This window comes from Echinops telfairi, unplaced genomic scaffold (genome assembly GCF_000313985.2).
Source record: "Echinops telfairi isolate 266 unplaced genomic scaffold, ASM31398v2 ScPeMD7_5868;HRSCAF=6743_0, whole genome shotgun sequence".
In the NCBI taxonomy this organism is placed as follows: Eukaryota; Metazoa; Chordata; class Mammalia; order Afrosoricida; family Tenrecidae; genus Echinops; species Echinops telfairi.
In genome coordinates this window covers 1,602,308-1,616,251 of record NW_022109767.1, presented here as the reverse complement: position 1 = coordinate 1,616,251, position 13,944 = coordinate 1,602,308, and the positions used below count along the sequence as shown (strand labels likewise).

Here is a 13,944-nt window from a genome sequence, read left to right as displayed (position 1 = left end):
TACACCTTCCATTTCTCAGTTTCCCTGGTACTGAGCACTAAGTCTAGCACCCATATGCTGTCACTTTGACTCCTAGTCATGGGGATGCCATGTGTGTCAGAATAGAACTCGGCCCCATTGGGTGTAAGTGGTTAATATTTCAGAAGTAGATCACTAGGTCTTTCTTCCAAGGGACCTCTGGGCTTGTACCTCTAGCCTTTGGGTTAGTATCTAAATGTGTTAACTGATTGCAGCACCCAGGGTCCTGGTACACATGAAAGTTAATAATAGCAAGGATGATTACACAACTTGAATAAGGTAAAGCATGTCACTGAATTGCATAATTTGCTGTAACACATTGACTCTGTTGAAATGGCATATGGCGTATCTTTTGCTGAGCATATTTTAAACCCCCCCACCCCCCAAAAAAAGATTTTTAAATGTTAGTGAAGGACATAACCATAATCCCTATTCTAAGAACAATTAGTTATTACTATGTGCCCCTGCTCATAATACTTGCCTTAAAGAAGCGGCCCCTGAAGATATGGGTGCTACAGCAAACTGTGATAAAGAAATCAGAGGATGTCTAGCTATCAGAAAGAATTGAAAATGGGTTCTTAAAGGCTTGACTTAAAGAAGCAGCCATCTAAGTGAAGTGTCAGCTAAATCCATACAGGAGCACACCAGCCCATGTGATCCAAGGATTGTAAATAATAAAATCCAAGATCAGAGGAGGGGTTGTATTAGAGCTTAAATTCTGAACAATCTGGTTTGCAGAGGGCTATGAATGACAGTGAAAGACCAAAATCCACTTGCAGAGTCCCCACTTGGGTTAGACTCCCATTGAATTTCCCCGGACCTGGAACCGGGAATGTCAATAGTCTTGCCCTTAGACAGAGTGCATTGGAAGTGGATTACTGCAGATAGAGTTAGGTTAAAATTTAACATATTGTTACTTATTTTCCCACTTGACCTATTTTTATCTTAGGTTTTCTCTTAGATTGAGATTTTTTGTGTGTTTTATTTTACTATTGAGGTTTTTTCTATGATTTTCTTTTTATGAAATTCAGGATAGATAAATCTATAGAGACAGTAACTGGATAAATAGTTTCTTAGGGTTATCACAAGGGGAGTTGAGAGGTAATGATGAACTAGTAATAATGAATACAAGAATGAAGAAACTTTTCTAAAATTGTCATGATTGTACCATCTTTTTATTATATTTACACCATTGAAGTGTATGGTATGTGAATTATAGGTCAATGCAATTGTTTTTGGAAAAATTAGTGAAGGAAAGTTACCATAGCAAAGTGCGACTGAATCACCAAGAAACGTTCACAGTTTAGTCAGCAAGAAATAAATCACTTTTGTTCTCCATGCTGGTTTTCTGAAGCAGCACAGGAGACTGATTACTCCTCTCTTGTTCTTCCTTCCTTCCCGCGTTCTTCCTCTCCCTCTCTCTCACCCTCCCTTCCTCTTTTCCTAGAAGTCATGCTACCAAAGGCTTCTTTCTCATTTAGATAGTTCAATGAAAATGTGAGTTGCTCATAAGCTACATTCTTGAAGTTTCTCACCCTCATTCGTTTTGTGGTTCCTTCTGCTTCCACACCTGCTGCCCCGTCACTGATGTCTGCTGTCATTTTTCTGGTTGGGAGCAGATGATCGACAGAATCTGCGTGAAAGTGCAAGACCACCTCAACTCTCTACGAAACTGTGAGGGAGATGCTGTTCAGGAAGATTTAAAATCAGCGGAAAGGCTCATGCGCGATGCCAAGAACTCTAAAACGGTGAGTTCCGTGCCAAGCAATGTGAGTGTCTTGTGTTTAAAAACAGATGAAGATCAAGGCCCTTGGGAAGAATAGTAAAGTCTTCAGGATTTGTGATACAGAGAAGATGTTGCATGAATGAATTAATAATAAAAATCTTATTGTATAAAATATAAAACTATGATTGGGACCAACATTGGTGGGAGCAAGGCAGACCAGGAAGTTGGTAGGGATTCAGATGAAAGGAATGTTGGACATAGAGATGTGTGTCCAGCAGAGGCTTTTGGATGTTTCTTGTACTTGTCACGTATTTATGTGTATTTTTAAAATTTCCACAACGAAAAGGTGTTTGTAAATTCAATTTTCAAATCTACTTCTAACTTCCTTGACTTCCCTACCCCTTCCCAGAGGACTAATGTCTAGCCAGATGATTTTTTTCTTCGTCTCCTTTCTACAAAAGCAGAGGGTCAGTGTAAAGGATACTTTAGGGCCCTGAATATTAGAGAAGCTTCATTCATTCATTCTTTTGTGTTTGAAACTAATTTGTGTGTCACTTAAGAATTAAGTCAATTTCCACTTGGTCTCTACTCCAGTTCTCCCTCAATGCAAGAACACTTTGTTCTAATAACGTGGCATTCTGTGATGCTCACCCTCCCAACACGATTGCTTAAGACAAAATGGGTACATAAGTAAAGGTGGGGAAGAAACCTGATGGTACCCAGCTATCAAAAGATATAGCATCTGGGGTCTTAAAGGTTTGAAGATAAACAAGAGGCCATCTAGCTGAGAAGCAACATAGCCCACATGGAAGAAGCACACCAGCCTGTGTGACCACGAGCTGTCGAAGGAATCAAGTATCAGACATCAAAGACCCAGAACAAAAACATCATATCATTGTGAATGAGGGGGAGTGCAGAGTGTAGACCCAAAGCCCATCTGTAGACAATTGGACATTCCCTTACAGAAGGGTCACAAGGAAGAGATGAGCCAGTCAGGGTGCAGCATAGCACTGATGAAACACACAACTTTCCTCTAGCTTTTTTAATGCTTCCCACTTCCCCTTCCCCCCTATCATGACCACCTCAGTTCTACCTTACAAATCTGGCTAGATGAGAGCATGTTCATGGGTACAGATACGAGCTGGAAACACAGGGAATCTAGGACAGATGATCCTCTCAGGACCAATAATGAGAGTAGTGATACTAGGAGGGAAAGGGGAAGGTGGGGAGAGAACACAACCATCTACATATAACCCCTTCCCAGGGGGACGGACAACAGAAAAGTGGGTGAAGGGAGACGGCGGTCAGTGGAAGACATGAAAAAATAATAATTTATAAATTATCAAGGGTTCATGAGTGAGGGAGGGTGGGGGCGGAATGAGGAGCTGATATCAAGGGCTCAAGTAGAAAGCAAATGTTTTGAAAATGATGGTGGCAACATATGTACAAATGTGCTTGACACTTTGTATGGATGTATGCATTATGATAAGAGCTATAACAGCCCCCAATAAACTGATCAAAAAATAAAGAATTAAGTCCATTTTACTTTTATTTTTCCTCCTTTGATAGCCACTCTGACCAGTGTTTCGGTGTAATGGGTAAGGAATCTAGAGGATGGGGGGTGCACTCTAACTGAAGAATGACTCATTGAAAAATGGATCCTCATTCCAAGCTGATACCATAAACGTCCCCTCTGCCTCCTCTGAGTGTGACTTGGTAGAGAGAGGACTGTTAGATAGTTTCAAAATTTGGGACCTAGCCCTGACTGGTACTAGAAGCACACCATCATTGAATGTCACTGGAAGAAGATTGATCTATAAGTCATACCCTGTGTGTTTATATGTTCATACTGTGGATGTTAACATTAAGGTACCAGGCGGCAATAGGAGTGTTCCTGTGGTCTCAGACTGGTTAATAAGAGAAATGGCCACCTAATTAGAATTCTCCTAATCTCCAGCCAATTATCTCCATAGATCATTGTAACTTATTGTCTGCCTGTAAAGAGTCTGGGTCTCAGTTTTTCATCTGTAATTACTCATTGTCTTTAATCAAGAAGAAATTATCCCTAATAATATTTCTTCAACTATTGTCTTTCTCCAGCCTTTTTATTAATTCTACAAAGACTTTGATGCTTCTTCTTTTTTTTTTTCCGCTTGTGTAAAGGTTAATTCTGTCTTGTTTTGTTTCAGTTGTTACCAAATTTGTACCATGTTGGTGGTGCATCTTGGGCAGGGGCCAGCGGCTTGTCCTCCAGTCCAATTCAGGAGACCCTGGATTCAATGGCTGGGGAAGTTACAAGAGTCGTAGATGAACAACTAAAGGTTTGTGGGTTACTATTTTAGAAAGTGAAATTGTTATGATTCAAGTATGTGTGACAGCATTTGTACCCTAGCTACATTTGGTTTTTGGGGTGTGTGTGTGTGTGTGTGTGTGTGTGTAGTAAACAATTGAAGAGTGTGTCTTTTCCAACTTTTTTAATGGTTTGGATTAATGGCTTGCATAATAAGGACAAGAAATCTCTCAAAACTCAATTTTCTCTTTGATGGTAAATATAAATATACTCACTATGTGATGTTACCAGTGGCTTTTTGATAAGGGAATGATCAGTTTCTTCTTAGAGAAAGAGGTCTGCTTCAGGAAATAGGTCCGTTCTTAATTACATGTGTGTATTGGCCTGGGTTTTCTAAAGAAACAATATCAGTGGCACCATATGTGTGCGAAAGAACTCTACTGAGAAATAAATTTATAAATAAATAATGTTTTATAAGGAAGCAGCCTACCTAGCCCAGTCCAGCTCAAGTCCCTGGGTCTGATGAATCAGGAAGTCAAATTGGGAAGCTGGGAGATTCTAGGCTGGTGGGTACAGAGTTGCATGGATCCAAGTTTGGCAAGCACAGGGCAGAGCACTGCCAGCTCCCATGGTCAATGGTCCTCAGAAGCCAGACAGGATCCAATCAAGCTGGAAGTAGACGGCCAAGTAGAAGCCCAGTTTTCCACAGTATCTCTTCTCCATGGGCCACACACCTAAGGAGACATCATTAGGCTATGTCCTGATTGAGGGGTTGGACTCCACCCCTACCTTCCCACAGGTACAACCACGTGACACAAGCCCTAACCCTCACAAAGTGATGTGATGCAGTGATGAGAACGCTGATAGGAGCTGAGCTTCCAGTGCTTAGACACTGCTTATCTGGGGAGTCTGCTGAAGTAAATAGATAATGAAAGTATCAAGGAGCTGGTTGAAAGAAAGGAGAAGAATTTAGAACGAAGTTACAAGGACCTGAAGTAGCAGGGGATCTCCTGTAGGTTCTATGACTAAACCCGGGAGGCGGGAGGAAGGGAGATTTCAGAAATTTTAGTAGATAAAGTAACTTTAAGAGTCCCTAGGGTTACGGTCAGTTAAGCACTTGACTACTAGTCAAAAGATTGGTGACTTGAATCTTTCCAGAGGGACCTCAGGAGAAAGGCAAGGTAGTCTACTTCCCAAAACATTAGTGGTGAAAAACTTGAAAGAGCACAGTTCTACTCTGCATACATGGAGTCACCACGAGTTGGAATCTACTCAACAATTGGCAACAACAAGAGTAACCAATTTTTCTTCAGTTAACTTTATAAACCAGGGCTTGGTTCAAGTACACCTTAATCCTCAAAGTGCACCTTTGTTTTTTAGTACATTGAAAAGGTCTTTTGCAGCGTATTTTCCCCTTGTAATATGCTGTTCTGTTCTTGACTACAACTTGTTGATTGTGGATCCATGTAAAATGAAATCCTTGACAACTTAAATCTTCATTTATGTGTCATGCTGTTGTCTATTAATCCAGTTGTAAAGATTTTTGTTTTCTTTACACTGGATTGTAATTCATACTAAAGACTGATCATCGATCTTCATCAGCAAATGCTTCAAATTCTCTTCCCTTTCAGCAAATTGGGTTGTGTCACCTGCATAGCTCAAGTTGTTAATAAGCCTTCCTTCGGTCCTGATACCAAGGTCTTCATAGTGTCCAGCTTCTCGGATGATTTGCTCAGCGTGCGGATGGAATAAGGGTGGTGAAAGGATACAACCCTGATGCACAACCTTCTGGCCCCCAGTCGGCTCTCCCAGAGCACTCCCCACTCTTCAGTAATCTCTGCAGTATCTCCTTGTTCTGTTAGAACCATTGCCTGCTGGTCTATGTACAGGTTCCACAGGAGCACAATTAAGTGTTCTGGAATTGCCATTGTTACCCATAAGTTGTTATGATCCACATTTTGTTAAAGAAACCTAATGAAGAATTTATGCATTTGAATTATGGTATTGGCAAAAAGTATTGAATATCCCATGGATTGCCAGAAGAACAAACAAACCTGTTTAGGAAGAAATATAGCCAAAATGCTCCTTAGAAAAGAAAACGATGGCATTTTGTCATCTGTATTTTGACCATGTTATCTGAAAGGACTACTATATGGAGAAGGGTAACATGCTTAGCATAGAGGTTCATCAAACACAGGAACGCCTTCCACAAGATGGACTGACACAGGGGTTGCCACAACAAGCTCAAATTTAGCAACGCTTGTGAGGGTGACACAGGACTGGGCAGTGTTTCTGTTAAACATATGGTCGCTGTGAGTGTAAAAGGAAATGACACGGGAGTGGCATCTGACCTCCACTAACTTCACAGAGGGAAGGAAAAGAATCATCAACACCAGCTGCCTAAGGCCAATTTCTGAGTCAGACATGCCCCACCCTCCAGTCCTCTCTCCCAGAGCACTGCCCCCCCTTCAGTGGGCTTCAATGACCGATGGCAATGGCGACACAGAACTTACAGGCAATATTCTCAGTGATGGGTTTATTTTTTTTTCCTTTTTCTTTTTTAAAAAAAATCGTTTTATTAGGGGCTCCTACGACTCTTATCACAAACCATACATACATCAATTTTGTAAAGCACATCTGTACATTCATTGCCCTCGACATTCTCAAAACATTTGCTCTCCACTTAAGCCCCTAGCATCAGGTCCTCATTTTTCCCCACTCCTTCCCTGCTCCCCCCTCCCTCGTGAACCCTTGATAATTTATAAATTATTATTTTGTCATATCTTGCCCTGTCTGATGTCTCCCTTCACCCACTTTTCTGCTGTCCGTCCCCCAGGGAGGAGGTCACATGTAGTTCCTTATAATTGGTTCCCCCTTTCCAACCCACCCTCCCACTACACTCCCAGTATCATCACTCACACCACTGGTCCAGAAGGGATCATCTGCCCTGGATTCCCTGTGTTTCCAGTTCCTATCTGTACCAGTGTACATCCTCTGGTCTAGCCAGACTTGCAAGGTAGAATTTGGATCATGGTGGGCGGGGGGAGGAAGCATTTAGGAACTAGAGGAAAGTTGTATTTTTCATCGTTGCTACATCACACCCTGTCTGGCTCATCTCCTCCCCGAGTCCCCTCTGCAAGGGGATCTCCAGTGGCCTACTAATGGGCTTTGGATCTCCACTCCGCACTCCCCCCATCATTCACTATGGTAAGATTTTTTGTTCTGATGATTCCTTACACCTGATCCCTTCGACACCTCGTGATCGCCCAGGCTGGTGTGCTTCTTCCATGTGGGCTTTGTTGCTTCTGAGCTGGATGGCCACTTATTTACTGCCAAGCCTTTAAGACCCCAGACGCTATACCATTTGATAGCCGGGCACCATCAGTGATGGGTTTATTAAGGATATTAACAGATCACAAATGCCCAGGATGCAGTGATTCATAAAGGACAGCCTCTTCTGAACTGTATGTACCTCACAGGGAGGCCCTCAGCCACCGGGGTCCATTGGCCTTTATTCTGTGCAATGTTACAAAGCTCTTTGAGGGCGGCCAATAAACGCCCACAGGGCATTGCCACTGCACCGTAAACTTCAACCCAAAGGCACTCCGCTCTAGTTCCGTGGATCAGCAAACCCAGCGCCTCCAAGCAAGTGCCCGGAGGCACCTACCTCCCCACACCAGGCTCCTGGTCCCCGGCACACACCTTACTTGCTCTGTGAGCTGGAAAGGCTGCCATTACGTTTCACACTCTTGCTTTGGGTTCTGCTGCTGCCGCTCCTCTATGGATCCTCTCGTCAAATCTGTCGCCTGTATCAAGCAAGGTTCAGTGGAACCACTCTACTCCTTTCTTCTTGCTAGCAGTGAGGTTCCCCCACCACCCTTCTGAGACGGCTGGTTTCATACCTAGCAGGACGACAATCATAAGTAACCCAGTTCAGTCACTTACAACTGAATCCTGTGCCTTCCCACCCCTTCTTCTCCCCAGACCCATCATCAAGAGGTTGTTTGGTGGGAATAACAAAGACGATGGCTAGAAAAATCATATTGCACTTTGCTGATCAGCTATTTCAGGCTGAAACTATCCCATGCAAATGTAAAGACGTTGCAAAAAAAAAAGAAGACCTACGTTGCTTTCATGCTTACACACTGCAGAAATTAATGTAAGTGCAACCAAAAGTTAATGCTTGATCTGTCAGCAACATTCAGGCATGAAAACCCTAGTATGCTTGTGACCAGGCTGAATATTGTATCAAACAATTGGCTGCACTGCAGGGAGCCAGGACCAACTCAACAGCAGCTAACAGTACCAACTTCAAAATAGCTACCACACAGTATAGCTCTTATGAAACACACATCCTCTGGTTCTTTGAGGTTTCCTCACCCCACACTATCACGACACGGGTCCTGCCTTTCAGTTCTGGCTACACCGGAGCATATACACTGGTACAGATAAGAGCTCATGACACACAGAATCCAAGTCAGATAAACCTGTCAGGAACAGAAATGGGAGTAGCGATACCATAAGAGTAGGGGGGAGGTGGGGGAGATGGGGAGGAAGGGAGAACTGACGGCAATAACACATAATCCCCTCTCCCCCACAGGGATGAACAACAGAAATGTGGGCGAAGGGAGACAACGCTCCGTGTGAGATATGAAAACAGCAATAATTTATAATTGATCAAGGGGTCATAAGGGTGGGAGTGGGTGGAGGGAGGGAAAAAAGAGGAACTGATACCAAGGGCGCAAATAGAAAGTAAATGTTTAGAAAATGATGATGGCAGCGTATCTACAAATATGCTTGATACAATTGATGTGTGGAATGTTGTAAGAGCCCCAGTAAAATTGTTTTTTTTTTTAAAGTAGGAAAATAAAATAGCTACACTAGAGAAATTTCACATTCAAGAAATTTTCCTCATTTTTTTATCTTCCTGTTCAAGGATGTCTTTTAAAGAAGTGACTAAATTTCTATAATTATTTGCTCTGTTTTCTGTTGAGAAAACAATTGCTGCAGTGCTCAGAGATTTGATGCACAACTCAAAATAACTTCAGAGCATGCTAATTACTCTCTTTGCAAATTAAGTTAATCAGAGAGAAAATGTGGATTATCTAAGATGGTAAGCCTCTGCCTTCCTTTGTATTTACACCTATTCCTTACTTATTGACTATCTTATTATCCAACACTTCAAGTGCATGATAACTTTGGAATAATTATTAGGCAGCACCTCTAGTGACCTATTTTTGGTCAGAACAAGGCCTGCGGCACATCCAAGGGATACTCAAAATGATAGATAGGAGGCCTCGGCTATGCCCAGGCTACGTGAACGTCGGTGGCCAGTCAACCGTGGTTCAGCTTCTCCTTGTTCTGTCCTGGTCTGGCCATAAAAGGTTGGGGGTAACCGTGGAACAGCACAAGGTGGGAGCAGGAAGTGGGCAAAACAGGGTTGCAGACATGGGGCAAACAAAGGGAATGTCCTCCAGGGTGCGTGGTGGGTGGGCAACAGGTGGCAGGCAATACCCAACCACTACCACTTAATTCTCAAAGGTTCTACAGCGGTAGGGAAGGCATGGAGAAGAACGGGGGCTGTCTGCTCCATGAACACCATCAAATGTGCTGGGGATGCCTAATAAATAATGAGTGAACAGTTGGGTAATTCAGCCACCAACCATGCCCCAACCCTTGCCTAATGCCAATTTCCCATAACAGTGTAGTGTTTGGAGCCTAACCATGTTGCTACGCGAGAGTAAGTATAGTATGGAGGGATTTCTCTGTGTTGTTTTTATTATATTTAACTGTGGCCACAGATACGTTTTCTGAGCAGAGGCAGATTGCTTGCTTGCTTGCTTGGTAGGTATAGAAGGAGTCCTGGTGACACAAGTGGCTACCCATTGAGCTGCTAACCACTAGGTCAATGTTTCAAACCCACCAGTCACCCCACAGGAGAAAGAGGAGGCTGTCCCTACTGCTGTAAAGATTTAAAGTCTCGGAAACCCAAAGGGGCTGTTGTACTCAGTCCTTAAGGGTTGCTACGAGTTGAAGTCAACTCAATAGCAGTGGGTTGGGTTGGGTTATTTGTCAGTCCAGGATGTAAATATATCAGCATATTTGACTTTCTGATTTCTGATTGGTTCTTTTGGGATAGCCCAACTCATGGTCATGTCATGGGTCAGTCAAAGGTCTCCATCTAGTTGCTTTGACGGTGTTCTTTGTGAAGCAGCTCGCCCACAGGCTTTTCTCCTGTGACACTGCTGGAGAGGCAGGAGGGTGGGGGTGGGGGATGAGGGTTACCTGCCAGCCTTTAGGTTAGTATGTCAAGAGCAGACCATTTGTACCCTCTAGTGTTAAAATTAACCTAGCTGCAGGTTACATTCTTGTAACACGTAGACACAGACACATCTACATCGGAACGTACATTTTCTGCTTTCTCAAACTGCACTCTAGCAGCTCATCATGCCGCATCTGCCCATGACTAAGGTTGTCAGCCTTTGTCATGTGGGTCAATATTATGGGGACAGAAATGCTATCTCAGGTCTTTCAGGCTTTTTAAATAACCAGGGATGCATCAGGCCATTCTTTTCTCCAGGTGTATTTCGCATTTTGAACATTACTTATATATGCCCATTGTCTACTTTGTTCTTCTGGAAAATTTGTAAGAACCTTGGATTTACTAAGAATGGGTTAGCAGATAAACTGGCACAGACGATGGCAACAGGAACGTCCTTGTTAAACATCTTCTCAAGGTCATGGATGGTTTCTTTCGATCTAAAGTGTCTCCTGTACCTTCGGGGTTCGTTTCCTTCTCATTACACCAAGTAGCTTACACAGACTCTTGCGAGTCAATCTTCAGAGGGAGTCGAGGCTGTGGGACTTCCCAGTGGTGCAAATGATGAACGTGCGTGGCTGCTCACTGAAAGACCAGGCCATCGGGTCCACACAGTAGCGCCTCCGAAGAAAGTACTGGTGATCTGCTTGTGATCAGCCAGCCACGGAAAACCCTGCGTAGCACACTTCTACTCAGACACACACGGGGTTGCCACCATTCAGAGTCCACATGACAGCAAATGATTATTGGCTAGTGGGCGAAAATCTGAAGCCTGAAGCATTTGAATCTTTAAAAGCCTAAAGTAGTGTAAATATGTGTCCTCCAAAGAACATTGCTTTTAATATAAGTAGACAATTCCCTGTATTTTTTCCCTGATGCTGCTATTGTGGCCTCTTGGTCAATGCCTCGCAAGCAGCTCTCCTCACTGCCTCCGAGGTCCCGGGCGCCCACGCGGCCTGATAGTCTCTGTTTCCCGCAGCCTGTTTCCATGATTCTCTGTCCTTCCAGGTTTCTAGTTCCTGTCCCTTTGGGGGATATCTGAAAGTGACCCCTCAGGAGGAGACTGGGCTCCAGGCTTGACGGGTATCTAAGGGCCACAGTCTGGAGGGCTCTGTCCATCTCTATCAGACCAGCAAGCCTGGTCTCTTGCCATTTCCGATTCTGTTCCACATTTTGAGTTTTTGATACTTTCAATGAACTCTAGGAGGTTTTCTTTCCATTTCCTTCCAAGTGGGTTTCCTGTTACTATTTTAACAATATCCCCATTTATCTGCTGATATGTAGCTTTCCGTGTCTGGATTTAAATAGAAATATGTGTAGAAAAGTGTCTTCCTCTCGTAGTCAGGGTTCAGTGTCACACCAAATCCCTGTTGGTGTCATGCTGTCAGGCACCGTGAGTCCGTTCCCACTCAGAGCAACCCTGTGTACAGCGGGGCAAAGCCTGTCCCTCCCATGCCCTCCTGACTAGTGTTAGGGCTGAGCCAGGCTTCTTTGTTTCACTACTGCATCACATTTTCCCAGAGTCCTTTCTCTGTTTCCATATTCTCTAAAATGTCAAAGGGGTGAATTGTGTTTTGCGTGTAGTATACCCACACACAGACACATGGTTATTTTATAAAGTAAGTGTTTACTACAATGAATTTAAGAAGACAGGAAAAGTAGAAAGATGTGAGGACTCGCAGACCTAGATTCGTGTCCTGAGTGTGGTCCTAACTAGGCATGTGCTCAAAGCAAGATGTCTTAACCTTTCTGTGTCGCATCCTTGTTGAACAAGGTTATCTTGGCCTCGGAATAGATTCCTTCCAGCGTTGGTAGTCTCTAGTTTGGTAATGCCTGGTCAGGGGTAGGCAGTTTGAGTGTTGAATAAATTCAAATAGCTCTTTGAGCAGTCTCTCAAAAAATATTATTTAAGAAAGCTCTAGCAAGAGCGAGCCTTCTTAGCAAACTTCCTGGAGAATCAAAAACCATCAGCTTCGAGAAGCTCCTTGTTGGGAAATAGCTGGTGTTTTCTCTGGAGCTGGCCTGTTTCAGGTACAGTGCCCCTCTAAAATGACAAGTCTTTTCCTATTTTTTCTCTTTTGAACCTAACATTGATCCCTCGAGTAAGAGTAGCTGAATAAGAGGTATCTGAATGTTCGAGCACAAGGGGACTTTCATTTGCCTCTTCTGGACTTGAGCTTTAGGGCGTTTGTCTTGGACGGGGAAGTTCTTGGTTTCTCTCGGGCCTCAGCTGTGAAGCGCAGCACTGTTAAACTTCAAGTTGACTTAGGAAATGAGACCTGAAAGAGTCCGGTGGCATTTTGTCAAGGATTAACTCAGTTTTGCCAGAAGAGTTCTCTAATTGGGTTCTCTTTTTTTTTCCTACACTGTGTATTTTCCAAAGTAAGAGAAAAAGATATTTCAGAGCCCATTCGCCTGGAAGCTGTATCTGCATAATACAGCGGTTCTAAACCTATGGGTCGCGCGACCCCTTTGGGGGTCGAATGATCCTTTCCCAGGGGTCGTCCAATTCATAACAGTAGCAAAATGACAGTTGTGAAGTAGCAACGATAATAATTTTATGGTTGGAGGGGTCACACAACATGAGGAACTGTATGAAAGGGTGGCAGCATCAGGAAGGTTGAGAACCACTGTCATAAAATGAGTCACGGCAAGTCATCAACTCATTTCACAAATAACATGACATGTAGCTGTCATGTTAAAGATAATCATCCAATTTCTATTACTAAGTACTAGTCAGTTATTTTATAGTCAAAATATCATCAGTAGTAATTGCCACTGAGGAGATGCATGCAAAATAAAATCTGAGTTTTCAGAGTTTAAATACAGGACTGGCTCAGCACAACTGCTGGCCTAGCGGTTGGTGGTTCAGACCTGCCTAGCAGCACTACAGAACAGGCTAGTGCTCTGTTTCTATGAAGATTGCAATCAAGAGAAGCCTCTGGCACCATTCTACTCTCTACTACGTGGCATAACAAAGTGGAAACGGTGTCAGAAAAGCTAAGGCACTGGGATAGAGTGAGAGAATCTAATGCAAACATCATTTAGACTTCCAGAAGGAAAAAGAGCGAGAATGAATGAGGGAAAGGCAACATCTGAAATGATGGCGGCTGGGAATTTCAAGGAGTGATGTGAGATGCACATGTTCAGCTTCAAGCAGCCCAGCAAGTTGTAAGCAAGGTAGACGCACCTTCTCCCATGTCTGCCCTGACTGGGTGGATTATAAGAAGAGACATGTGTCGCCTCACAATTCTGATGGCTCAGAGTCTCTAGCCAGTGTAACGTTAGCCACGTGGATGACTTTTGTTGCCATGTGATAACTGCTGCTCCCTGCTTTTCTGAAAGCTCTGGTCATGGGAAGCATCCCTGGCTTGCAGCTGCAGCTGGGACATGGGACACCCTTCCTTCATCTTCCTGTCTCTGTGTTTCCTCCTCCTGTTTGTTTTTCATTTTATTAGGGGCTCATACAACTCTTATCACAATCCATACACACATCAATTGTGTAAAACGCATTTGTACATTCATTGCCCTCATCATTCTCAAAACATTTCCTCTCCACTTAAGCCCCCGGCATTAGGTCCTCATTTTTCC

At 43.5% G+C, this 13,944-nt stretch overlaps 1 protein-coding gene across 1 annotated transcript in view; it reads left to right on the top strand.

The window, feature by feature from the left end:
* Positions 1–13,944, top strand: part of CARMIL1 (capping protein regulator and myosin 1 linker 1) — a 395,834-nt gene that overhangs the window by 295,663 nt on the left and 86,227 nt on the right. Inside the window, exons 25-26 of the mRNA XM_030887178.2 lie at positions 1,638–1,766; positions 3,934–4,065. Of these exons, the coding sequence (XP_030743038.2) occupies positions 1,638–1,766; positions 3,934–4,065 (261 nt within the window). The remainder of the gene's footprint in view (positions 1–1,637; positions 1,767–3,933; positions 4,066–13,944) is intronic.